Consider the following 25,323-nt stretch of genomic DNA (forward strand, 5'->3'; position numbering starts at 1 on the left):
CTGCGCATGCTCTGAGCTGGACAGCTCCAGAGAGGGAAATTTAAAAACGGTTCTTGCTGCGACGGCGGCCAAATTGCAGAACGCGAGGGGTGAGCGCGAGGGAGTCCCCCTCCGAAACCCCCGCCCGCCCCAGAAGCGCCCGTAGCGGCGGCCCCGCGAGGATCGGCTCCAGGTACCGCCTTGCAGGGTCGGCTTTGCTCCCTCCTCCTGGGCAGTGCCCTGCATTGCATTTCCAGGGTGGAGACCCGGGCGCTGCCTCTCTCTGCTCCCCCATTTTCCTTCCCAGGAATCCCTGAATGACTTTTGGGGCTGATCTGAGAATCTATGGTGGGTTTCTGTGTAAGTTTCAGGCTTCGAGTTTGAGAAACTTAGGGAAGATTTCTTTCTTTCTTTCTTTCTTTTTTTTAAAGGCTGTGTTTGTATGTGGTGTGGGTGAAGTTGAGGGTTGGATTGGTTTTTCCACAAGGGCATGTGGCATATCTGAAGGCATCCCTAGGGCGGGGGCCATGCGGGATTATTTTCTTTGCAAGTGGGGATTTGGCTCCCCCAGAGAAACATACATGACACATCCAGCCGTCCTTTTTTGTTTTATTTTTATTTTCAAAGTAATCATAACTGAGCTGCAGTTGAACATATTAGGCTTGGAAGGGAATCCGTTTTTTCTGATTCCTGTTTTGTGAATCCACATTTTCCAAGACTTGACACTTGGATTCTAGAGCCTTCCTCTGCCATTCCCCCGGTTAATTCGAAAGAACCTGGAATTTCATTCCATTCTCTTCCTTTGCTTCTAAAACCCTGTGGAGTTGCCCTGGGAAAGTGACCTGTGACTCCCAGGTATCCTCTAGTATTTTTTTGCTTGTTTGTTTGTTTGTTTGTTTTAGTATTCTGTTAGTTGTTGGAGCTCCATCCTTCTGACTTGTGGGAAAACTGTGGGTTTCTGCCCTGTCCGTATCATTGCTCATGAGAGCTTTGTTTTCTGTTTGTTTTTTCCCCAAGGAGATGATAGAAAGCCCCATCTCATCCATAATGTCAGGAATTATTCGAAACTCAGGGCAAAATCACCATCCCTCTCCACAGGAATACAGGTGAGGGCTTCAACAATAACAAACATATTTTGTAATTGTTTAAAGTGAACATGTGCTGTTTATGGTTTCTGAAAACTATTGTTACGTTAAATATTGCGATTTTGCAGGAGAGGTAGGCAGTCTTGATATCACGGTTGGTCTCTCTGAGGGTGTCATGCTTGTGGCCTGGAGCACTGGAGCCACTAAATGCCTGTTGTCTTTTGTCCCCTCCCAGAGAGGTCCCCTCCTGGGCAAGAGACTGGGCATCCCAGTGAATGTTATGATGACAATAGCGGCTATTGCTTCCCCTCTAGTAGTCCTAATGGGGCTCCAGAAAACGCCCCCCAAAGCTTTGGGGGAGATTGACTTCCTTCCTCCTTGGATGTTGGAAAACTTGTGAGTTAGAACTCCTGGGTTCTTATCCTGGCTGTATGACTTTCAGCAAGTCCCTTGCCCTCTCTAGGCCTCATTCCCTTATCAGTTAATGATGCTCTTGAATTAGATTGTTTTAAGGTCTCTTCTAGGTCTCCAGTATTTGAAGGATAAATTAGATGGAGACTGAGGCCAAAATAAATTATTTTTTGAGACAGGATGAAGTGAGATACAAGTGTGTGTGGGAAGAGCCCTTCACCTTTTTGTCTTCAAACCTCAGACCTAGAAAGGCCCTTAAATGGGTCAACTAGTCTAGCCCCCTTCTTTTACAGATGGGGAAACTGAGGCCAAGAGAGGAGAAGGGGCTTGTCCAAGGTCATACAGCAAATGGGAGGGAAGAGAAGAAAAAGGGAAGGAGCTGGAGTTCCCTTCCAGCTTCTCTCCCTTGAGCCAAGGGAGGCCTGACCTGGTTCCCAGCCCTCCCCACCGCCGTGGCAAACACCATACCCTTGGGTTGAAGGGGCACAGCCCAGATTGTGGAAGCGGGGACAGGACAGGGGCTGGCCTGGGAAGAGCAGGCTGTCACCTCGGATCATCACCACCCCACCCCTGGGGCCACTACAACTCACCAGCAGTGACTTGTGGGGCAGACCACAGCCCTCAATTAGAGGGAGGCTGCTTCCTGAGGGCTGTGGGTCTGGAGACTGCCTTCTGAGACCCAGATGTGGCCACAAATTCAAACAGATACTTGCTGAGAGTCTGCTGTGTGTAGAGCTAGAACCCTAGGTGTGGGCCTGGCACGTGGCAGTGTGAGCACGTACTGTATGCCAGTGCCTCACTCACTTCAGCCTAGGAGGCTGCTCTGATAAGTCCTGTTGTACAAGTGGGGAAACAGAGGCGCAGAGAAATGAAATGGCTTTCCCAAGGTCATACAACCAAAGACCTCTGGGCTTCCTTCCAGCGCTGAAAGGGTTTAAATAATGGCAGATGGAGTCAGGCCCCCTTAAAGCTTAGGAGCTTGGGCTCTGGAGTCAGTTAGAATCCCAGGTTCTGTGGCCGTGTAGAGCTCCCTGAGCCTTTTTCCTCAACTATAAAATAGGGATAGAAATAGTACCCAAATAATTTCTGACTCTGCCACTTGCCAATTTTATGATCCTGGGTAAATTCTGGGGGCCCAGCCTTTCTTAGTCACACAGATTCAGGGCTGTTTTCTTGTGTTGAACAGCTAGCACATCCAGAAGGCAGAATATCATTACCATCATCAGTTTCTTAACACTTTAGTACCTGCCTGCCTTGTGCAAAAACCACACCATCAGAGTAGCACTATTGGGCCCATTTAGCAGATGAGGAAACTAAGCGTCAACCAGATGAAGTGGTTTAACAAGATGACGAAGATAGTTATGGGTAAAGTGAGAACTTGAACCTGAGGCTATCACACCCAGAGTCCGGCCCCAGACCCCATTGGTGAAGAGCATAGGTGCTGGAATAGAATAAGTTGCTCTACTACCTTGTAGCTGTGTGACCCTGAACAAGTCCTGTCCCTCTCTGTTCCTCAGTTTCTTCATCTGTGCAATGGAGCAATGAGAGAACCCAATTTGCAGGTTATTGGGAAGATTTTGTGCTTCTGTCTAGAAAAGGTGTTCAGCCAGGCCTGGGACAGAGCATTTTCTTATGGAGGGGGAGCTTTTATGATCATGCAGTAACTCCCCCACTCCTTCCAACCACTCCCATGTTTTTCCTCACATAATAGCCCTAGAGAAGTTTATGGGCTTCTCATGCCCCCTCCCACATTGCCGTGAATGGCTCGAAGGACCACTCAGGCTGATGGTCCAGCTTGTTCAATCCCCCTTGCCGCCCTCCATGCAGCTGCCTGCCCCTCCATCCCGAGGGGCCGAGTTTGGCCGTTAACTTTCACTGGCTGTGTGTAGGGAGGTGGAGGGAGAGGGCAGCAGCTGGAGGCGGCTGCCCTGTCCCCAGGGAGCTGTCAGGAGTCAGCGGTGGCCTAAACAGCAAATTGGCAGCAGTCTCCGCGGCTGTAACACTGTGGCCCGGGGCCAGGGGGTGGGGGCAGCCCTGACCTCCCGGCAACGGCAAACAGCTCAAACAGCTTGTGCTCAACATGGGTTCGCTTGCTTCCCCTTGGCTCAAAGGCTAGGAGGGAAGTCCACTCTTAGAGGTGCTGAGAAATAGAGTTAGCACCTACTGTGTGGCTGTACCTGCTAAGCTCCTTAGCAAGTGCACCGTCCCATTTCATCATTATCGAAACAGCCATGAGGTAGGTGCTGCCATTATCCCACGTTACAGACAAGGATCCCGCAGCCCAGAGCCATGATTTGCCCAAAGGCATGAGTTCAGAAAGGGGCAGAGCTGAAGATTCTGTCCACCTGCCCCAAATTTTGGAATTTATTCTAGAGGCCAAGTCCAACAAACTCCTTTTCCAAATTGGGAAACTGAGGCCCAGAGAGGTGAGAGAAGTCAGGCTGCTGCTGGCTCCTCAGACCCTCACGTGCACCCAGGGCCATGAGGCTCAGTGGTTCTCCTTACAGATCCTGTACCACAGCCTCCGTCCCTCTTCTAAGAAATGAGATGACCTTAGGTAAAACCCTTCCCCTCCCTGGACTGTGGTTTTCTCATCTGTGAACCACAGTGCCGGCTACGGTAGATACTTAAATATTCATTGGGTAGATGGAGGGTTGGGTGAATATCACATGAGAAATAACACATATTTGGAAATGCAGGGAGGCTATATGCTCAAGAGATGGCAAAATCCTGTTGCATGGACCAGGACAGGCAGACCCACCCACCTTTCCTGTTTAGCCCCACTGAGCTGTGTGTATGAGGACGGTTTAACCCCAATATCGGTGTGGCTCCACCCATGAGTTATAAACCCCTTGCAGGGGGTTGGGGGCTGTGTCTGTCAGGGGCGGTGACCATCCCAACACCCTTACAACCTTTCACCCCCATGGTTCCAGACAGCTCCTCGGAGTACCTTGCAGACAAGTAAGAGAGGTCCAGCCCTCCCTCGGGTTTTGTGATTCCACCTCCAGAAACGTGTGTATGCATGCACACGTACACACACACACACACACACACACACACACACACAAAACCAATTCCTAAGCCAAGTTCTAAAAAGGGAAGATTCTCTTTTCCGAATTTCTAATCAAATCATTTCACATTTTGCTCACTCTTGGCCCAGTGGGGATTTCTGAGCTTGCTAAATTGCTTTTGATTTTGTTTTTCCTGGAAACGGTTACAAAAGATATTACAAAAGCTATGATAGCTAAACAAACACCTCCATGAAATACTTAATCCCTTTCGTTTGAAGATCGGATTAGAAAGAAAAAGAGTTTGTGGTGATGTAACAGTTTCTTACTAACCATATCTAGAGAAGGCAGGTGAAACTTTCTCTTGTAACCAGAATGTCCCAGGGAGCGCTGGTCGTGCCTCTGCGCTGCTGGGATGGTGATCTGATCCCCCAGAGACAATATTTTCTGGACTACCCTCTTCCAGTGACCATGCAAAGCAAAAGGAAAGAACACAGTGGGAAGGAGAAAGAAACATGGTTTGAACACCTGCTGTATGCTGGGCCCTGTCTTACAGGTTATCTGATCTTATCCTCACAGCTGCCCTCTGTGGTGGAAATCATTATTAGCCCATTCTACAGGTGGTAAAACTGAGGTACAGAGAGGTGAAGTGACTTGCCCAAGGTCCCACAGCTACAAAGTGATTGAGGTGAGATTTGAACCCAAAATGGATATTCCTTCCACTGCACAATTGCTACATCAATTCTAAAGAACCCCAACATAGGAAATAAAAGGGTCAGTGTGGGCTCCAGACTTCAGGTATGTAGGCAAAGGTCCCCACAGAAACTATAATCTATTCACAAATATGTGTGGCCCTGTGCAGTCACCTGCCAAGCTCATCAGAAGTGCACCATCCCATTTCACCTTTACAACAGGACAGTGGCATGGAATCCAGTTCACCTTGGGTGGACAAATATTTGTCAAATGAAAGAATGAAAGCCTGAGCTGGTCACTCCGAGTCTGTAATCAGGAGTAAGACAGTCATCCTTGCCCTCCAGGAGTTTAGTATCTAGAAGGCAGAGGGCGATGAGAAGAGCTGACTTAGTAAAATGAATGGGTGATCTCAGGAGTCTGTGGTATGTGTAGACACTAACGGCATGAATCATTCCAGGGGATGAAAGACTGGGAGACTGGTCTGGGAGGGCTTCCTGGGGGCGGTGGTGTCCAAGCTGGGCCGGAAGTTAATAGAGATTAAGGAATGCAAGATATGTTGGGACTGGGCTGGGCCGGGGGATCCTACCACCCTCTTCTACTCCAGCAGGTATGTAATAAATGCCCACAGGGTGCCAGGCCTTGTGCTGGATGTTGAACAAAACAGAGGGCCTCCTGTCCCTGCCTTCCTAGAGTGGAGAGAGTGGAAACATGTATCAATGAATAACTTGTTGCAAAATGCTAAATGTTTTACAGAACACAGGAAGGTCCACTAGGTTTGGGGGGGAGGGTGTGGCCAGGCAGAACCTCTCAGAGGAGAGGATATTTAGGCTGAGACCAGAAGAAGCACGAGAAAGAGCCAGCCATGAATGTGTGCATGGAACAGCATTCCAGGAAGAAGGAACAGCATGTGCAAAGAGAACTTAGAATGTTTGAGGAATGGAAAGATAAACAGGTTTGCTAGAACAGAGATAGTCAAAGGCCAGATCATGGCAAGGAGCTGGACTCTTATTCCCCTGATTGGTTTTAAGGACAGTGACAGGTTCTGATGTCCGTTTTGAAAGTCCACTCTGGCTACTGGGTGTTCACAAACACTTCTCTAGCACTTGAATCAAACACTGTACTGTGTTCTTCCCGTGTTTTACTTACTCTGAGCCAAGAGGCAGGCCCTCTTATTGCCTCTATTCTGCACATAAGGAAACGGGGGCTTAAAGGCGTTGAGTCATCTGCCCAAGGACCCTCCTTAGGAGTGGGCCCCAGACTGGAATTCAAGTCTCCCGGGGCTCGCCTCTCCAGTATCTGTTCTCTTGGCTCATCTCCCATTCCTCCAGCAACACGGCTGATTAAGGACACGGTTAATTAACATCAGGTTGGTCCCCTGGTCAGTGTAGGATGGCAGGTGTGGGCTCCAGTGGTGTCTTGCTTCGCTTGGGACCACCACAGCGTCTCCTGGCCCTGTCACCATGGAGGCACCCAGCAGATTCTTATAAAAATGATATGATGATAGTTGACCCTTTCTGCCCACAGCTTCATGTATTTCAGGCAAACTGGCAGGGGCTGAGTGAAGAGGATCCAGGGTGGGTGGTGTAAATCCCAGCTCCTTTGGTGACACACTGTGTGGGTGAGGGGCATCCCTTCCTCTCTCTGGGCCTCAGCCATCCCATCTGTGAAATGGGTATGATAAATAGCCATTCCCCCGGCTGTCAGGTGCAGAGCTAAGAGAGCTGGCAGGAAGGTATGCAGTTCTCCCCCCGCCTTTTGCATTGCTAGGTTAGCTAGAAAGTGATCTCCTTGGACAGAAGGAGTTTTGTCTACTTCCCAGAACAGAGCCCGGCAAGTAGGAGTTCGGGAAGTATTTGTGGACTGAAGCAGATGCTTATTGAGTGACAGACACTCTGCTAGTGGCCATCCCCTTGGACGCCACTTCATGCTGAATCTATATTCTTCAGAGGATGTTTGCAATAATGTGAACCTCTACCATGCAATGCACACCAATGGGCTGGGCCCCTGCTGTGAAAGGGGGTGATGATACCCCCTAGGGTGTGTGTCTTTAATAAGGGAAAGATGGATGTGATTGAGCTTTAAAAGAAAGCAGTGCCTCCTATGTGGGGTGGGGAGTTATGGTGAATTACCTAATTCAGAACGGGATTCTGAAGTGCCAAGGCAAGTCTTCTCATTTTCTTTCTGCCCAGAAAGCTCTCCACTCACTAAGGAGGAGGCCCCTGTCAGTGACAAATCCCCCAATTGGTTTGAGAAGGATGCACTGTCAGGGGTCCCCCTAAGGTCCCTGAACTAATAGTTTAACCTGCTTTTTCAGCAGAAGACTAGATGCTTCTTCATCTGATGTGATGTTTCACTGAACTGCTAATGAGCTGTTATCATATTCTCAACAGCCACTTTAGTGTATTATTATTATTATTATTCCCATTTTATACATGGGGAAACTGAGGCCCAGGGCCGGTGAGTCCCCTGCTCCAGGTCACACAGCCATGAAGAGTTCAGGCTCAGGCCCGCCTGCCTTGGGGGCTCACGCCAGCTCCTGACCACCGTGCTACCCTGCCTTCCTAGGGCCCTCATGTCAGTAGAGCCCTGAGGGAACCTCTCTGCCACTATTGCTTTATAGATGGGGAAACTGAGGCCTGGAGAGGGAAAGGAGCTTGCCCAGGATGATAGAACATTGGAAATGCAATTTATCAGCACACTTCTTTCATGAATTACAGTCTTTGCATCAAAAAGGACCTTGGAGGCTGCTTAGGCTTATCTCTCACCCAACAGGAGCTTGACAGGTCATCCTTCTGCTCCTGCTTGAATGCTCCTGGGACAGAGAGTTCACTACTTTACGTGTGGCCTCCGTACATGGCTCCCAGTTTTAGAGTCCTTCCCCTAACTTCCTCACTGATGGGGGTGGGCTGGGAGAATCCTTTCTAAGGAAACATGCTAAACCTCAAAATTCCATGAAATCAGCTCCTGAAATTTCCAAACCTAAATCAGATTTCTACTTGTTTTCAGGCTATGTAGAAACACCACAGATTTTCCCAGTAAGATTGAAAAGAATCTTTCAGACCACTGCCACCCAGTAGAGCTTTCTGGAATGATGGAAACATTTCACATTTGCACTGTCCACTATGGCAGCCCACGTGTGGCCACTGAACACTTGAAATATGGCTGGTGTGACCCAGAAACTGAATCTGTAATTTTACTGGATTTTCATGAATTTAAATTTAAATAGCCACATGTGGTTACCTACTGGATAGCACCGTGGTAGGATTTTCTAGAATTCACAGAGCTCATATCTTCAACCGTTCCTGATAGGGCAGGGAGAAAGGACGGTGGGGTTGTAATCAACCCAGTCTCTAGCTAGAGGACCCTAGACAAGCTGGTTTTTTGCCTGGCCTCAGTGTCCCCATCTGGCAAATGGTAAGGATACTACCTGCCTGATCAGGCTCTTGTGAGTTTGATATGAGACCAAATGTATAAACCCTTGAGCTCAGGGCTGGCCACACACCAGGGTCTCGCCCGTCCAGCCATGTCCACAGGCTTTCACCGGGCCTGACCCCAGGGAGAATGAAGGTGGGGCATCTGGAAAGCCTGGGACTGTTTCGTCATTTGTCCAATCCGTGGGGACTTATTGAGTACCCACTATGTGCCCCAGCCCTGTGTTGAGCTCTGGAGGTACAGCTCCTCCCTCAGGGTGTGTAGTCCCTGCTTCAGCATCCGGGTCCCCTGCGACCCGGGGCCTCCTGCACCCAGCAGGGGACCCAGCCTCTGACCTGGCTTCCTCCCTGCCAGACCTGGGGCTCTGAAACTGGGGGTGCAGCCCTTGCCCTCCGGAGGACATTTGCCAAGCTCAGGAGAAGGTGGAGGCTTGTGGCCAACTAGGGGACTCCCTGGAGCTCAGAAATGGGGCTCAGGTAGGGGGACACTAGAGGTACAAAGAGGGAGAAGGAAAGGCATTGTTTGTGAGGTAACAGGAGACCCAGAAGAAGGCACAATAGAGGTGTATTGGGGGAGATGGGATCAACGTTTGGCCCCATCTGGACCTATAGTGCTACCTGGGCTGCAGGGCCTGTCACACGCTACACCCTTGTTAGAGCATGGCTGTAGGGCACGGCGGGGGCCACGGCTCCCCAGTACTACTGGGTGTAGGAATCACCTGGGGTTGGGAGATGTATTAGGTGCAAGTATCAGCCTCACCCCAGAAAGGGCTCTGGGCTCTAGGCAAATAGGGGACTGATGGATGTGTGGGATGGAGACAGTTGTGTGGGAGATTGGGGGCCCTGGATGCCACATTAAAGAGAGAAGGGGTAAAGGAGAGGGTGGATGTTCACTAAGAGCCTACTGTGGGGACTTTGCCTCCGTCATTGTTGCCCCCATTCTGGAGATGAGGAAACTGAGGCCCAGGAAGGTTTGAAAGTATATCTGATGTCACCAAACAGGAAGAGCGGGGCCAGGACTTCATCACACACAGGGCCCCTCAGACTCAGAGAGACACAGAGACACAGTCACAGAGGCATAGAGAATACAGAGAGACAGAGACATAGAAAAGGAGAGAGTAGGAGAGACAGACAGAGACGGTGAACTAGGGGCTGGCCAGAGACTGTGGGGGCAGCAGATGGAAGGAGCTGGATCTTTGAAGTCTGATTCGTGTTGCCTCCTCTGGAGGTGACCCCAGGCAGACAGTTATCAGTGACATGGTGAGCCAGGGTTAGGAGGGGCTGGATCATCCTCACTCAGAGATTGAAGCGACAGACCCAGAGAGAGGGAGCAGGGCAGGTCCTGGGAGACCCCAGGGCAATGGGGTTAGCAAATATACTATCGGAAGGAATGAATGGGGTACCTGGGGACATCTTAAAGGAAGGAACTTCAGGCACTGGTGAGGGAGAGGCTTGGGGGGGCCTTCACGTGTCACTGTGGAGAGGGGGTTGTGCCGATACACCTCTTTGCAGAGGGTGGAGGAAAAAGGGACAGAGAGGGTCAAGTTGCCCACGGTAGGCAGTGGGGATGAGACACCGAATGCCAGATGACCCTACAGCAACAGGAAGAGAGCAGGCTTTCGGCCCAGCAGGCTCCCACCAAGAGCTCCTGGACGTCCGCGTCCATTGCAGGAGACCAGCAGGGTCGGCTGGGGCTACCTGTCAGGCCCACTGAGGCAGACACTCTGGCATGGTCAGGAGGGAAGACCAGACCACCTCTGGGCTGTCTGAGGCTGAAGGGGGTGCAGAGCCTGGCTGCCAATGGCCAGGATAAGCCACAAACCCCCAAGAAGGGCAAATGGAGGCCAGGCCTATACCCAAAGTTAAATATAGACAGGCTCATTAGATCCTCACAACAACCCAGGAGAGACGGAGTTATCCTCCCATTTTCCAGATGAGTAAACACAGGCTCAGGGACCTGAAGTGACTTGTCTGAGGTCATATAGCCAGGGATTCACACAGACTTGACCCCAGATCCAGTCAATGCCTAAGCTGTGCCCAAGCCCCCGCCATACCCTTCAGGGCTGCCCTTCCCCCAGGGCTGGGCGTGGGATGTGGGGAGGAGGCATTAAAATACAGCTTCCCAGGCCTCAGAGCCCACGGGTGGGGCTTCAGGGTCTGGGCTGGGCTTTGGACTCTGCATCTGCGCCAGCTTCTGGGAAAGGCTTGTCCACACAACCCTGGCTGAGAGCCTCAGACTCAGGGTGGGGGCGTCTCGCCCTCATGACATCTGAGTCTCTGTGGTGCCACAGGAACAACCCGAGATTGGAGCAGACAGAACCAGGTTACAGTCCTGGTCACGATTTTGCTTTCACTGGTTTGGCCTCAGCTTTCCCACCTGTGAAGTGGGGCTGCCTGCTCCCTGTCCCCCGCCTGAGGGTGTCACAAGGACTGCAGGAGGCAGACGATGGCTCTCTGAGCACGAAAAGTCCTGAACAGGACAGTCATTGTCAGGCCATTGTCCAGGTTGGTGGCCCGGGGTTGTCCTGTGCCAGGCAGCCAAGTAGGCATTGAAGTAGCACCACTGTGTACAGGGCACAGAGTGACGGAGGGCTCGAGGCCAGCCATCGGTGAGCCAAGAGGCAGGTGAGGGCAGACAGATGGCGGTGCAGGACGTGCTGGCCCTGGCGAGGTTAGGGAGCAGTCAGGGTGCAGAGGGGTTCCCCGAGCTTGGGGTCTGCGTGACAAAGACTTCTCAGAGGAGCTCCTGGGCTGGGAGGGGCCCACGTGGGAAGCCAGGTGCCAGCCCTGATCCTTTTCTGAAGTACAAAATTGGGAGCAAACTGCTTCCTTCTCCCGGCCTCAGTTTCCCCATGGGTGAGATGAAGGGTAGGGTCAGGTGATGGCTGAGGGGACTTTGGCATTAAGAGGCCGGAGGACAGAATTTGAAGTGAGCCTCCAGGGACAGGCACTGTGTGTGGGGGGAGGAAAAGCAAAAAGGGCATTCCTAGCAGGGGGAATGGCTCATGCCAAGGTGTGGCGGGGGCACTGTGCTGGGTGCGCCACCGGCAAGACAGACACTGTGCGGTTACAGTCGGCCGCTGCTCCTCACATGCGTGGGGAGTGGGGCTGAAGGAATGGGGAGCCAGGTGGGGCCCACAGACAGCAGGGAAAAAATAAAAGAACAATCAGGATAGTATCATTTACCCAGGCCCTTCTACGAATCAGCCGCGCGCTAAGCAGTTACCTCGTGTGACCCTCATTTCATGTGGAAATGGGCTCAGAGTATGGCTGTTCAGGGTCTCAGTTTCTCTCTCTGTAAAACGGGGATAGTGTGTAGCCCAGGGTCTGGCATACAAGAAGTGCTCAATAAATGGAAGCCACTACCGTGTTTCCCCAAAAATAAGACCTGGCCGGACAATCAGCTCTAAGGCGTCTTTTGGAGCAAAACTTAATATAAGACCCGGTCTTATTTTACTGTAAAATAAGTTTTACAGTAAAATAAGACCGGGTATTATAAAATAATTATATAATTAATATAATATAATATAATATAATATAATATAATATAATATAATATAATATAATATAATATAATATAATACCGGGTCTTATATGAATTTTTGCTTCAAAAGACGCATTAGAGCTGATTGTCCGGCTAGGTCTTATTTTCGGGGAAACACGATAGTAGCAGCACAGGGGCAGGTGTGCGTGACCACAGAGCCTAGAGCTTCAATGTTCTTCCAGTCCCCTGAGGACCTAACTAATGTTATCATTAACATTGACATTGATATTAATATTAATGACAGCGTTCCATCCATTAACACATTGAATTCTCATAACACCCTATGAGATAGGAAGTATTATCCCCATTTCACAGATGAAAAACTGAGGCTCAGGTTAAGTCAGTGGCCTAATGGCACACAGGTACAAGGTATGATAAAAAAAAAATATGGTGAATGTTTAAATTAAAAAAATAATTGTTACAGTAAAAGACACATTGCCATTAATCCCCCTCAAAATATTCCCCCTCGCTTCAAACACTATTCTTGCCACTTTCTGAAGCAGTTCTGAAAGTCCTCTTTTGTGAGTGTCTTTAGCTATGCTGTCGTGGCTGCCTCAATGTCCTGAATCCATTCAACACGTTTATCTTTAATGGTCATTTTGACTTTGGGGAAGAGCCAGAAGTCTCATGGTGCCAGATCCAGTGAATAAGGTGGATGAGGACACACCATAATGTTTTTATTTGACAGAAATTGGTATACCAGCAGTGATGTGTGACATGGAAATCCAGCATTTCCATTGTGATCATAAAATATGGAGAATGCTGCTGCCGAGTGCCAGCCAATGGAAAGGCAGGGATTTTCAATACAGGAAGCTGCACGTTGAACCCTTAGTGTGTGACAAGTTTCAACTTGTTCAGTGCAGTCAGTTGGGTGTGAGCTACGGTTGAGGGGTGTGCTTTAAAGTGTGCCGTAAATCATCCTCCATCATGAGAACGTTCTGTGTCCCACTTTGTTTCTGGTACGGCAATCTCTGTCAAATAAAAACACTACAGTGTGTCCTCATCCACCTTATTCACCGGATCTGGCACCATGCGACTTCTGGCTCTTCCCCAAAGTCAAAATGACCATGAAAAGTAAACATGTTGAATGGATTCAGGACATCGCGGGAGCCGCAACAGAGCAACCAAAGATACTCACGAAAGAGGACTTCCAGAACTGCTTCAGAAAGTGGCAAGTATGATGGGACAAGTGTGTTCAAAGCGAGGGGGAGTATTTTGAGGGGGACTAATAGCAATGTGTCTTTTACTGTAATATATATATATATATATATATATATATATTTTTTTTTTTTTTTTATTTAAACATCCACCATATTGTTTGATCACACCTTGTAAGTGGAGACCAGGATTAAAACCCAGAGCCCAAGCTTTTACCACTGTGGGTACCGCCTGTCAGATTTACCTACCACTAGAGATTCTGTTCCACAGTGGCACTCAGGGCCCTGGTTTATTTACAAGCCCCCCACTGGGCTTTGGTGGGGCCCCCACCTTGAGAAATCTACCAGCAGGGGCTCCCCTGTACTCTTCCCTGTGTCCGCAGTGCCAGGCAGATCAGTGAGGGCAGTGGGAGCCACAGCAGGTTATTGAGCAGGAGTGGGGCTCGTACCAGCAGACGCTGGGAGGTCTGCTGGCTGTGGGGTGAGGAGCGGTGAGTGGGGGCCAGCTAGGCATTCCTGACAGCGGGTGGCACACCAGGCCCTGCCTCTCAGCCTCACCCCATGGTCTCCACGGGCCCGAGGGGACAGATGGCCATTGCCCAGGCCTGGGCCATGGCTGTCATTTGGCCAGATGAGTTATGAGCAGGCCAAAGGGGGCGGTAGCCGGGGTGGGGGTCGGGGGGCTGCAGAAACAATTGCATCGAGACCCCAGGACAATGGGAGCCACGTGCCAGAGGGGCAACAGTCGTTTGTCACACAATGGGCAGCCAGGGGGACAACAGCCGGGCCAACTGCTGCTGCTGACACAGGCCGGCAGCGTTTTCAAATCATTTCCAGGCCCTGTTTTCTTACAAGGCAGCCAATCACTAGGGCAATTGGACGGTCACCTGATGTCAGCTTGGTGGGCTGAAGGCCCAGGCCCTGGGACAACTAAGTAGCAGTGGCCATGGCAACGCTAATTGTGGACCTAAAACACAAGGAAAGAGAGAGAGGGAAAGATAAGAAGGAAGGGGGACGAGAGATAGAGCAAAGGAAAGAGACAGGAAGAGAGAGAACACCAGATAGAGGTGGCCCCACAGATGGCAGGAGGGGGGTAGAGGCTAATGCCCCTCTGTGGGTCCATGGTCACATGCACGAGAAAACCAGAGGCTGCATTTCTTCTCTCTCCCTCTCCCCAGCTCTAGGGGGCCCTGAGACACCTATTTTTGAAACTTGGAGCTTAGAATTTGGACCATGGGCCCCTGGCCTGCGGAGTGGCAGGCGTGGGGGGGGTCTGGCGTGGGCTCCTGGCCAGTTTGTAGCCACATTATAACATGGACAAAATGTTACTGTGGGGCCCAGTACTCTCATAAATCGGGGTACCTGCCTGGCATCCTCAGTGGGCAGCTTTTTTCCTTCCATAGAAAGTGATGTTTTTGCTCATGAATCTGTTGAGGGGTTGTGGGCCTGGGTCCTAACTGGAGCCTCCAGGGGCTGTCCGAGGTCATGGTGAAGAGCCTGGGCTTCAGGCCACGCTGCCTGGTTCCAGCCCCACCACTTCCTGTTCCATGTGGCCTTGGACAAGTCACTCAGTGCTCTGAACCTCAGTTTTCCCATCCATAAAAGGGGGATGTGGGCATACCTTACTTCTCAGGGTTGCTCTCGGGATTGAATGGGACTGTGCCTGTTGAGCACCAAGCCTAGTGCCTTGGTTTCCCATCTGTAAAATGGGAATAATAATACCTGCCTTATGGATTAATGGGGAGTGTTAAATGCATTAATATCTGAAGGATTTGATAGGGTGCTTGGCTCATAGTAAGTGCTCAACAAACATTAGTGTTCATCACTTGGGGTAGGGGCTAAGTAACTTATGTTAAAAGAGTGAATGCAGGAATGATTTGAGATGTGTGATCTGGCTGCTGGTTGTGGGGGGGAGAAAGGAGGGGATCCTGGGACCAGGTTCCCACACCCAGCCCTGGGGGTGGACAGGCTGAAGAGTGGAGTGGCTTGGGGAGGTAAGGGGCTAAGGGGGTGATTCCAGAGGTAGGGGAGCCCCCTCGGGAGCTGGCCTGAGCTCCCCACCCCTCCCGAGCTCCTGCCCCTCCCTCTAGGCTCCTGGCCACCACCAGTGATGACGACCTTCCCGGGGACCTGCAGTCACTGTCATGGCTGACGGCTGTGGACGTGCCGCGGCTGCAGCAGATGGCAAGCGGCCGTGTGGACCTGGGCGGCCCCAGTGCACCACACCCACACCCAGGTAGGCTCGGGCAAGGTGGGGTGGCCTGAGGGTGGTAAAGGGGAGGGGCGACACCAGCATTGCCACCCACCTGTGTGCGGTCGTGGCCAGGTTTCTCTCTCTCTCTCTCTCTCTCTCTCTCTCTCTCTCTCTCTCTCTCTCTCTGGGCCTCTGTCTCTGCATCTGTAACATGTGGACTTATTCTATCTTCAGAGGGATATGGTTCATTCACTTGCTCAACCACTCTGTTCCAGGCCCCGTGTGAGCTCAGGTCTCAGTGAAGAATAGACAGACCCACCCCTACCCTGGTACATCATGAACAGCTAGAGCAGTTGGCAAACTATGGTCCGTGGGCCAAGGGCAGCCTTCAGCCTTCTTTTATACAGCCTTCGTGTTAAGAATGATTTTTACATTTTTCTGGGGTTGTTAAAAAACGAAGACAAAAACCATATGGCTGGCAAAGTCTAAAATATTTGTTCTCCGACCCTTTAAGAAGTTTACTGACCCCCGATCAAGAGATTCAAAATGATGACACATGGGAAGTGCCTAGCACAGGGCCCAGAACACAGTAGGTACACAATAAATGGGTGCTAGTTGCAGTTATAGTAAGTGGATTAAATGCCTAGAGATGCAGAAAGTGGTGAAAAACCATCAACAGAAGCAATCATCTCAGTACATTAAAAGTGTCAATAGTTGAAAAATTGGTGTATAGGAGTGTTTCTTTCATTGGACAAACTGTTCTTGGCCAAAGCATCCATCATAGAGGTCAGCAAACTTTTTCTGAAAAGGGCCAGGAAGTAAATAACGTATTTTAGACTCTGTAGGCCACACGATCTCCGGGGAAACTATTCACCTTTGCCACTGCAGTACAAAACCAGCCATAGCTAATATGTAAATGAACGGGAATGGTTGTGTGCCAATAAAACTTTATTTACAAAAACATGCTGTGGGCTGGACTTGGTCTGCTGGCCACAGTTGGTCAATCCCTGGTCTAGAACCCCAAGGAGATAGCTGTGTGACCTTGGACAGGTACCTTCCCCTCTGACCTGTTTCCTCATCTGTGATGAAAGGATAACAGAACTGCCCACATGGGGTGTTGTCAGGATTCAATGCAGAAAGTATCGTGCACACAGTAGGTGTTCAATAAGTGCTAACTGTGTCGCTGCATACCTCCTGTGTATCTGACACTTTGCCAGGTGTTTGGAACACTGAGTCATATAAGATGTGGTCCTGGTTCTCAGGGAGCTGAGGGTCTGGTCAAAGAGAGATGGCCAAGGCACAGAGGATGCGCCGAGGTGGCAGTCAGAGCTCAGAGGAGAGCTGAGGGACCCGGAAGGCTTCCTGGAAGAGATGGCCCCAGGCCCCATAATCACATTGCTGGTCAACTTTGCTGAATTGGAGGTGGCTGCCTAAAATCAGGATGGTGCTGTGTGAATCTGTGATAGATTAGCAATGTCTGTGACAGGCCCAGGCCAGGATGGGGTGTGTGTGTGCGTGTGTGTGTGTGTAAGTGTGAGTGTGAGTGTGTGGTGTGTAGCTGCTATTTCTGAGCTAATCCTTGGCAGAGGAACAGGGCTAGACAAAGGAGAGAGGAGGTGCAAAGACATTTGGACCTAAAGGCCCTGAGGAACCAAGACATGCTTTTGAGGAGGAGAGATGAACAATGAACTGATGTTTTAGCTTCATGTGGGACAGGAACCAAGGTCTCAATCACTTCATCATCATCATCATGTTTATTACTCACATTTACTGAGATATTATCATGTGCTCAGCAATGTGCTTTATAGACATTTTCTCTTTTAACCCTCACAACTTTTCAGGTCGGTAACGTCAGTGGGGAAACTAGGCTGGCTCAAGGTTATACAGCTGGTAGGAACCCGCTCTTCATAACTGCACCCCAGGGCAGTGATTTTCCAAGCCCTTACTATAGGCCTGGTCCCAACGGTGGGGTGTGGCTCCCTTCTCTGCAGGTACCCAGGGACTGGGCTGTCCCTGCCATGGCCACAGTCCTTCCAGCTCATCTCCGTGCTTCCCTCTTGCAGGTGTCTTGGCTGGGGTGGCTGACCTGCATGTGGGAGCCACCTCAGGTCCCCTGCTCCATGGCCCGGCTGGCATGGCCCCTCCTGACGTCCTGGGCCTGGGCCCCATGGCCAACCACAGAGCCAGCGTAAGTGCCGCCACATGGGTTGGGGAGAGAGGTGGGTGTCCTACAGCGCTGGGGGCTCCCCACCCCACCATGACCCTCTGTCTCCTCCTCTCCCGGCCCCAGCAGATGAACCAGTTCCCTGTGGGGGGCCAGCCCTCATCCAGCTTGCAGAACCCGCCACAGCTGTACTCTCCAGCTTCCCAACCACAGTTCTCACTTCCCCCAGGCACCCAGCAGGTACCGGGGGCTTGAAGGGGCCCTAGACTCAGAGGGAGACACTCCTGGCTTGGGCTGGCCAGGGAGCTATCTGAATCTCAGTTTACTCACCCGAATATGGGTGATAACATTCTCCACCATGCCTATGTCATGGGGTCATGCATTCAGTTCCCCCCAAAAACCTGCCGTCGGTAAAGACAAGATTGTCTCCTGGGGTTGTAAACCCTACATCTCCTCTCGCTCTTTGAGACTGGGGTGGGGTGGGGGGTTATTGTGAGTCACTTATGCTCTCACCTTCTCTCTCTCTCTGCCACCCATACCCTGTGGGAAGTGCCCTCCTGTGGGCCTGTATGGCTCCCCGTTCGGGGTACGGCCTCCCTACCCCCAGCCCCGCATGGCTGTGCATTCATCTCAGGAACTCCACCCCAAACACTACCCCAAGCCCATCTACTCATACAGGTAAGGTCCAGGGCAGGCTGGTGTAATGGGGGCGCGAGGAAGAGAGGGGTGAGGGCTGCCTTTAGGACATCTCAGACAGCTAGGTGTGGTGGCCCAGATTTCCCAGGGGGACGTTTTGGAGAGTGGGGATCCCTCAGGTGGGATATGCTTTCAGGAAGGACCATCCTGTGGTCAGTCAACCCTCAGGGTTGTGAACCCACTACAGACACTGAGCCCAGGGCTCCACTCTGTCACTCACAAGCTGTGTGGCCTTGGGGAAGTGGCTTGGCCTCTCTGAGCTTCGGTTCCCTCTGATATCTAAAGTCATCAAAATAATACTATTGTGTGCCTTATAAGATTTTGGGGAATGGGGGGGTAAGCAGCCTAGTTAAAGTCTAAAGTCCCATAGATATTAATTATGGGGGGAGGAGGGATAAAGGGGAAAAAATGAGGTTTCTCAAATCAGTACCAATGGCTGAGCTCAGGGTCAAGGAGAAGGGCAGCAGAGGGTGGGAAAAACATAGGGCCGTAGAAAGGTATCGAGAGCTACCGCTGTGTGAGTATGGAGGGGCTGGTTCTGCTGGGGCCGAGCAGGACAGGCCTCCTGCACAGGGGACCTTGTGCTGTCAGCCTGAGGTGCCCTCACATCTGGCCCGCCCCACCTTTTGCCTCCAGCTGTCTGATTGCCATGGCCCTGAAGAACAGCAAGACAGGCAGCCTGCCTGTGAGTGAGATCTACAGCTTCATGAAGGAGCACTTCCCCTACTTCAAGGTGAGAGGTCCCAGCCCATGGTTGGGGTGCTGGAGCTATTCTGGCCTCTTCCTGGCACTGCCAGAACCCAGGCCAAACTGAGCCACCCTTTTAGGCCCCCAGTTATGTCTGTAGACCTGGTAGTAAGGATGCTTGCACATGGACACTTACAGAGACATGGGCAAGAATATCCAGACAGACAAGGGGGCATTTCAGCTGGGCTCTGACGGATGAAGAGGAGTTCACTAGGCATCCCAGCAGATAAAGAGTAGAGGGGTCAACCTAGTTATTCAGCACAGACTCAGTAAAACATGATATAAAACACAGATCTGGCAAGCGTCTTTTGCCTCTCTGAGCCTCAGTTTCCTCATCTGTAAGATGGGGAGAATAATACCCAGCTGACAAGATTAATGAAGGTTCTGCACGTAAAGGGCCTGGCAGCTCTTGGCACATGGTTGGCCATTAGTAATGTTATCCTGTTGACATCAAAGCAAAATAAGCAGGAGGTCAAATGTTACCAAGCTGTGGGTCCCTGGCCTGGGTGGTGTTCTTAGCAGAAATATTGTAGAATAATGGTGTGTATGTGTGTGTCTGTGTGTGTGTGTGTGTGTGAGAGAGAGAGGTGGGGGAGAATAGGGTAGGGTATGAAGTGCACTACGGTATCTGATTACCCAACAATAAGCTAAGAGCTTTTAAAAATGATTGGCATTTAATACACTTAACCAGTTATCCATGTATTAGCATCATGTCACTTGCTTCCTGAATGGGATAGAAAGATGGACGACCCAGCAGCCCTGGGCCTTGTTGGTTCGCTCTTGTGTAGTAACCAGTGGCTGGAGCTGAATCGCCACTGCCCCTGTAATCCGGCATAGTCCCTCCATTTTGCCACAGTCCCCACACTCTCTCTTCCCACCTCAGGACTGAGTGTTGGGACACTGTCATTTTATCCCTGCCACCGTTGTGCGCTGCCCCTCTCGGCCTGAGTGTGAGATCCTCCTGGAGAGAAAGGGTTTATAGGGCGCTCTTTGGAGGGGTCTCCTGCGTACCCATTTCTCCCCACAGACGGCGCCCGATGGCTGGAAGAACTCAGTACGGCATAACCTGTCCCTGAACAAGTGCTTTGAGAAGGTGGAGAACAAGATGAGTGGCTCCTCGCGCAAGGGCTGCCTGTGGGCCCTGAATCTGGCCCGTATTGACAAGATGGAGGAGGAGATGCATAAGTGGAAAAGGAAGGACCTAGCCGCCATCCACCGGAGCATGGCGAACCCCGGTGAGACCTGGACGCCCCGCCCCCCTCCCGCTCACACATCACTGCCCCAGCATCCCCCTCCCCACCCCCCACTTCGCTCTGCCTGCATCCTGCCCGCCAGCACCAAGTCCTAGCCACCACAGGGGGGACATGGGCGCCTGGTGAACTTCATACATAGATGCACCTTCTGTGAAATACACCTCCCTTCCCCACCCCTACCCAGTGGCTGGTCAACTGAGGGGCCTGGTCAGAAACATACCGTGTTTCCCCGAAAATAGGACCTACCCCGAAAATAAGCCCCAGTTAAGATCATCAGCCAGGTGGACGCATTTAGTATCTTATGATGATGTTCCAGAAGAAGAAGACATGACTGTATTTGAATAAATGTAGATTGTGGTATATGAAAAAATAAGACATCCCCTGAAAATACGCCCTAATGAGTCTTGTCGAGCAAAAATTAATATAAGACCCAGTCTTATTTTTGGGGAAACATGGTAGGGAAAGCTGCTGAGTCTCACTAAGCAATCCCTAGTTTCTTACATAGAAATATCAAACTAAACAACCATGGGAGAAAACTGCTTTCTTACCTTGCCTGCTACATTGGCACAGATTTGAAAAATAATAAAATAATAATACCCAGTGTGGGCTAGCATGAGGAGAAATAGGCACCTTCACATACAATTGGTGGGAATGTAAGTTGTTCAGCTTTTTCAGGGCAAGGTAATATAGCAAAACCCTGTATATTGTATCCATCCATCTATGAGTATCGGTCCAGTTATTCTACTTTCGGCAATTTATGCTGAGGAAATCAAAGATTTGTGCAAAAGGTTTATGAACAAAATTAGGCATTACAAAATTATTTCTAACAGTAAAAAATTAAAAGCAAGCTATATATCCTGCAATAGGGGATTAGTTCCATGAATATATCATACCATGCAAGTATTAGAGATAAAAAAATATTTTTGGAATATAAAGAAATGCTCACAATAAGTGAAAAATGGCAGGTTATGAATCAATATGAACAGTATGATCACATTTTAAAAAGCATATGTATCCACACCCATTTCTACAGACGTGTGTATGTATATGCACGTATATGCACATATACCTATATCCACATCCATTTTTAAGTGTGTATATATATAAACATACACATATGTATATATCCATATATATGAGTATGTATATATGTATATATTTGTATGTTGTGTATATAAGCACACATATCTCTATCTATCTATCTATCTATCTATCTGGAAGAATATCAAAATCTTTACTGTGAATGGAGAGACCACTGATAATTTTTATATTCTTCACGTTTCTGTATTTCCCAAATCTTCTACCCTGTTCATGAATTACTTTTATATTAGGAAAAAAAATACATCTTTTTTATTATTATTGTTAAAAGATGTAAAGCGGAGGACATACAAGTGACATATGAAGGAAGGGAGAACGGGAATGGGAGGATAATCCACACACCCTTAGGAATATTTGGCCCGACCCTGTGGATATCATCCTGCTCAAGATTTGGGTGTGACGGGGGATGGGAGTATAGCTCAGAGACGAACAATTCAATATGGTGGGGAGAAGGACCATAGCAGGATCCAGAGGCCCTCAGCTGAGGGGGTACCACGTGATGCTTACCCCCCCGAGAACTCTAGGGTCTGGTTCGAGACCCCGTGCCCGTTCTGACATATATGTAGTGTGACATCTTGGGCAGGCCACTTCACCTTCTAGATTCTAAGTGTCCTTGTTCCCAAAATGGGTGCAACCCCAATAGATGTTGGGAGTCTAGTAGTCCAGTCTCAAAATGGTGTTACATTCCATGAGACACAAACTAACAACCAGAAATCATGTAAGAGTAATTTCAGTCTTGTTTATATCCACGAGCATGAAGGAGGATCCAAGTTTTAACCCACAGCAATACTTTTTAGTATCTCTTTAAGCAGCAGAGAACAGAGAGGACCCCTTGCCTGCTAATCAGTTTTGTCCCAGTCTTGTGGGACTTGTAACCCTTGCCTTACTCCCCTCGTGCAGGGTTGTTATGAGGTTCAAGTGAAGTCCCAGAGTTACAGTACTATCCTGTAAGGCACTGTCCCAAGCAGAGGAGCCAGTGTCATTATCTGAGGCTCCTCTCATTCCTCAAAGTCCCTGCACAATTTGTGATTTCAGTACATTTCCACAACAACTCTGTACAGAGTGTATGATGCCATCTGATAGCTGAAGAGACTGAGGTTCAGAGAGTCCCAAAGGCTTGCGAAAGTCACACAGGTGGTAATGCTGGGACTTGAACCCAGGCCTGGGCTGGGGCCCCAGAACTGCAGGGTGACTTCTGCGTGACCTCTTCTACTTGTTTGCAGAGGAGCTGGACAAACTCATCTCAGACCGGCCAGAAAGCTGCCGACGCCCTGGCAAACCAGGGGAACCTGAGGCCCCCGTGCTGACCCATGCCACCACGGTGGCCATGGCCCACGGCTGCTTCGCTGTTTCCCAGCTCCCACCACAGCCACTGATGACCCTGTCCCTGCAGTCAGTGCCCCTGCACCACCAGGTCCAGCCCCAGGCACATCTCGCCCCAGACTCTCCTGCCCCAGCCCAGACCCCACCCCTGCACACCCTGCCAGACCTGAGCCCCAGCCCCCTCCCGCACCCCACCATGGGAAGGGCTCCTGTGGACTTCATCAACATTAGCACCGACATGAGCACCGAGGTGGATGCCCTGGACCCCAGCATCATGGACTTTGCTCTGCAGGGTGAGGCTGGAGGGATGGGGTGATGGGAAAAGAGGGGGAGGGGAGAGGCTGGCGCAGAAACACGGGAGGGCAAGAGAGAGGACGGCTGTCTGCATTTACCCCACAATTCATTTCTTCCACAAACACTTCCCAACCACCTAATAATAGCATTTAATGAGCGCTTACTGTATACCAGGCCTCGTGCCAAGCATTTCATGGGCAGCATGCCATCTTACCCTACAACAGTGCCATGAGGCCACTGCCATTTCATATCCCCATTCCACCAATGAGGAAACTGAGACAAAGAGAAATGAAGTCACCTGGCTAGTAAGTGGCAGAGCCAGGATTTCAACCCACATCTGTCCGACCCTCAACTTTCAATCAGTAACTGCTGCTAGTTGCAGGTGCCAACCTCACGCCAGGTTACACTCTGACCCGCTGTCTGCCACATGGTCATCCTCGATGCATGAGGAATGAATGAATAAGGGAAGTTCAGGTTTCAGTGAAGGCTCATGATCCCTCCATTCACTAACATTTGTGCACCTACTACGCGCCAGCCAATAGTCAAGACAGCCTCTGCCCTCAAGGCATGCCTAGCAAGGGACATGGACAAGTTAGCAGGTCAGTCAGCAAGTTAGTAAACTAGTTATAGTGGTGAAAGGGGTGTGTTTAAACCTCCCTGCTCTCCCTCTGGATTATTGTGTAGTTAAGCTGTGATGAAGAAAGGGAAATCATTGTTTTGTTCCCTGGCTTTGACCATGATGGTACCACTTAATGAGGGCTAAGTGTTTTCCACACAATCCTTTGTTTAAGCCTTGGATGAGTTCTCTGAGCGCCTCCATTTAATTCTGAGGAGCCCAAGGCTCTGAGACAGAAGTGACATTCCAAGGACACCCAGTGGGAAGGGGAGGGCCCAGGCTGAAACTCCGGCTTCTCCATGCTCTTAGCCTGTAACATATGACATTAAATCCCACACATAGCCTTGGCTAGGGTTTCCAGGCGGGAATTCCCACCCGTTCTGAGGAATTTTTCTCGCTTTTCCATTCCCAAATCCCAAGAAAAATTGGTCAGGAAATCGGGAAAATTGGCGCCTTGAACCCAGGTGGTTGGTAGTGTCGGCCATCACTTTGTGGGAACGATTTATCGTGGAGAACAGAAACCAGTTTATATCTCAGGATTCGGGAATGGGAAAGCGAAAAACAATTCCTGAGAACGGGCAGGAATTCCCGCCTGGAAACCCTAGCCTTGGCCTCTTCCCCAAGCCAGGATTCGAACTCAGATGTTTGACATGAAGCCTGCTCACCCAAACGCTTTTGTCTTTGAAAGGGAACCTCTGGGAGGAGATGAAGGATGAGGGCTTCGGCCTGGACACGCTGGGGGCTTTCGGAGATTCCCCTCTTAGATGTGAGCTGGGGTCCTCAGGCCTGACCCCGGTCTCCGGCGGCAGTGACCAGTCCTTCCCGGACTTGCAGGTGACAGGTCTGTACACTGCATATCCAGACAGTGTGGCCGCGTCAGCCGCCACCTCCTCCTCTCAATACCTGGGGGCCCCCGGAAACAAGCCCATAGCGCTGCTCTGAGCTGATGTGCTCACCTGCCCCAGAACCTGGGCAGAGGGCTGACCGAGCCAAGTGGTCCTGGAAGAAAGGCCCTTCACTCTCCCACAGGCCTCTGAACCTCTGGTGGGGCTGCTGGCTAACAGGGAAGCCGTTCTCGGCACCCCCTGGCCCTCTCGCACCTCCACAGAAAGCCTTTGGGGCCTCCCAGGTCAGAGGGACAGAGGAGAGTGAGCAAGCATCCCGACCTCCCTCACTCCGTGACGCTTCTTGGAGACCTGAGATGTGAAGCGTCCAGCGTGCTTCCCTGCTGGGCTCCCTCCATCACCTGCAGCCCATATGGGGACTCCTTGGGGCAGCGTGGAAACACCCTGGCGGGAAGGAAGGCCCTTTAATTTATTCTGCTTGGATGAGACATCTGCCTCTGCCTCCAGTGGACAGGCCGTGAGGCCCGGAGTGGAGCGGGCCGACTGTCTAACTTCTCCTGGACCAGAACCAGCTGAACTCTGAAATGGGCGACCGCCCTGCTGGCCACCAGGCCCACTTCTCCTGTAGTTGGTTAGAATTTCATAGAGCAGGTCCCTGTCCCTGGGCCACGCCGGGCACTGTGACCCCATATACCTTTATTTATATTTACTGGAGCCCAGCCACACCACCTCTCTGAAGCCAGCCCACAGCCCCTGGGGTGAGACTCCCTGGCCCCCTCCCTATG

At 50.7% G+C, this 25,323-nt stretch overlaps 1 protein-coding gene across 1 annotated transcript; it reads left to right on the forward strand.

Annotated features, from left to right (window-relative positions):
• On the forward strand, window positions 1-25,323 carry FOXN4 (forkhead box N4). Its single transcript, XM_033098179.1, has 10 exons — window positions 1-172; window positions 997-1,085; window positions 15,399-15,544; window positions 17,566-17,690; window positions 17,793-17,906; window positions 18,217-18,344; window positions 18,999-19,095; window positions 20,137-20,344; window positions 22,684-23,076; window positions 24,382-25,323. Exons 2-10 carry the CDS (start codon window positions 1,000-1,002, stop codon window positions 24,633-24,635), a joined length of 1,551 nt encoding a protein of 516 aa, XP_032954070.1. The 5' UTR covers window positions 1-172; window positions 997-999; the 3' UTR covers window positions 24,636-25,323.

This window comes from Rhinolophus ferrumequinum, chromosome 25, assembly GCF_004115265.2.
Source record: "Rhinolophus ferrumequinum isolate MPI-CBG mRhiFer1 chromosome 25, mRhiFer1_v1.p, whole genome shotgun sequence".
Classification (NCBI taxonomy): domain Eukaryota; kingdom Metazoa; phylum Chordata; class Mammalia; order Chiroptera; family Rhinolophidae; genus Rhinolophus; species Rhinolophus ferrumequinum.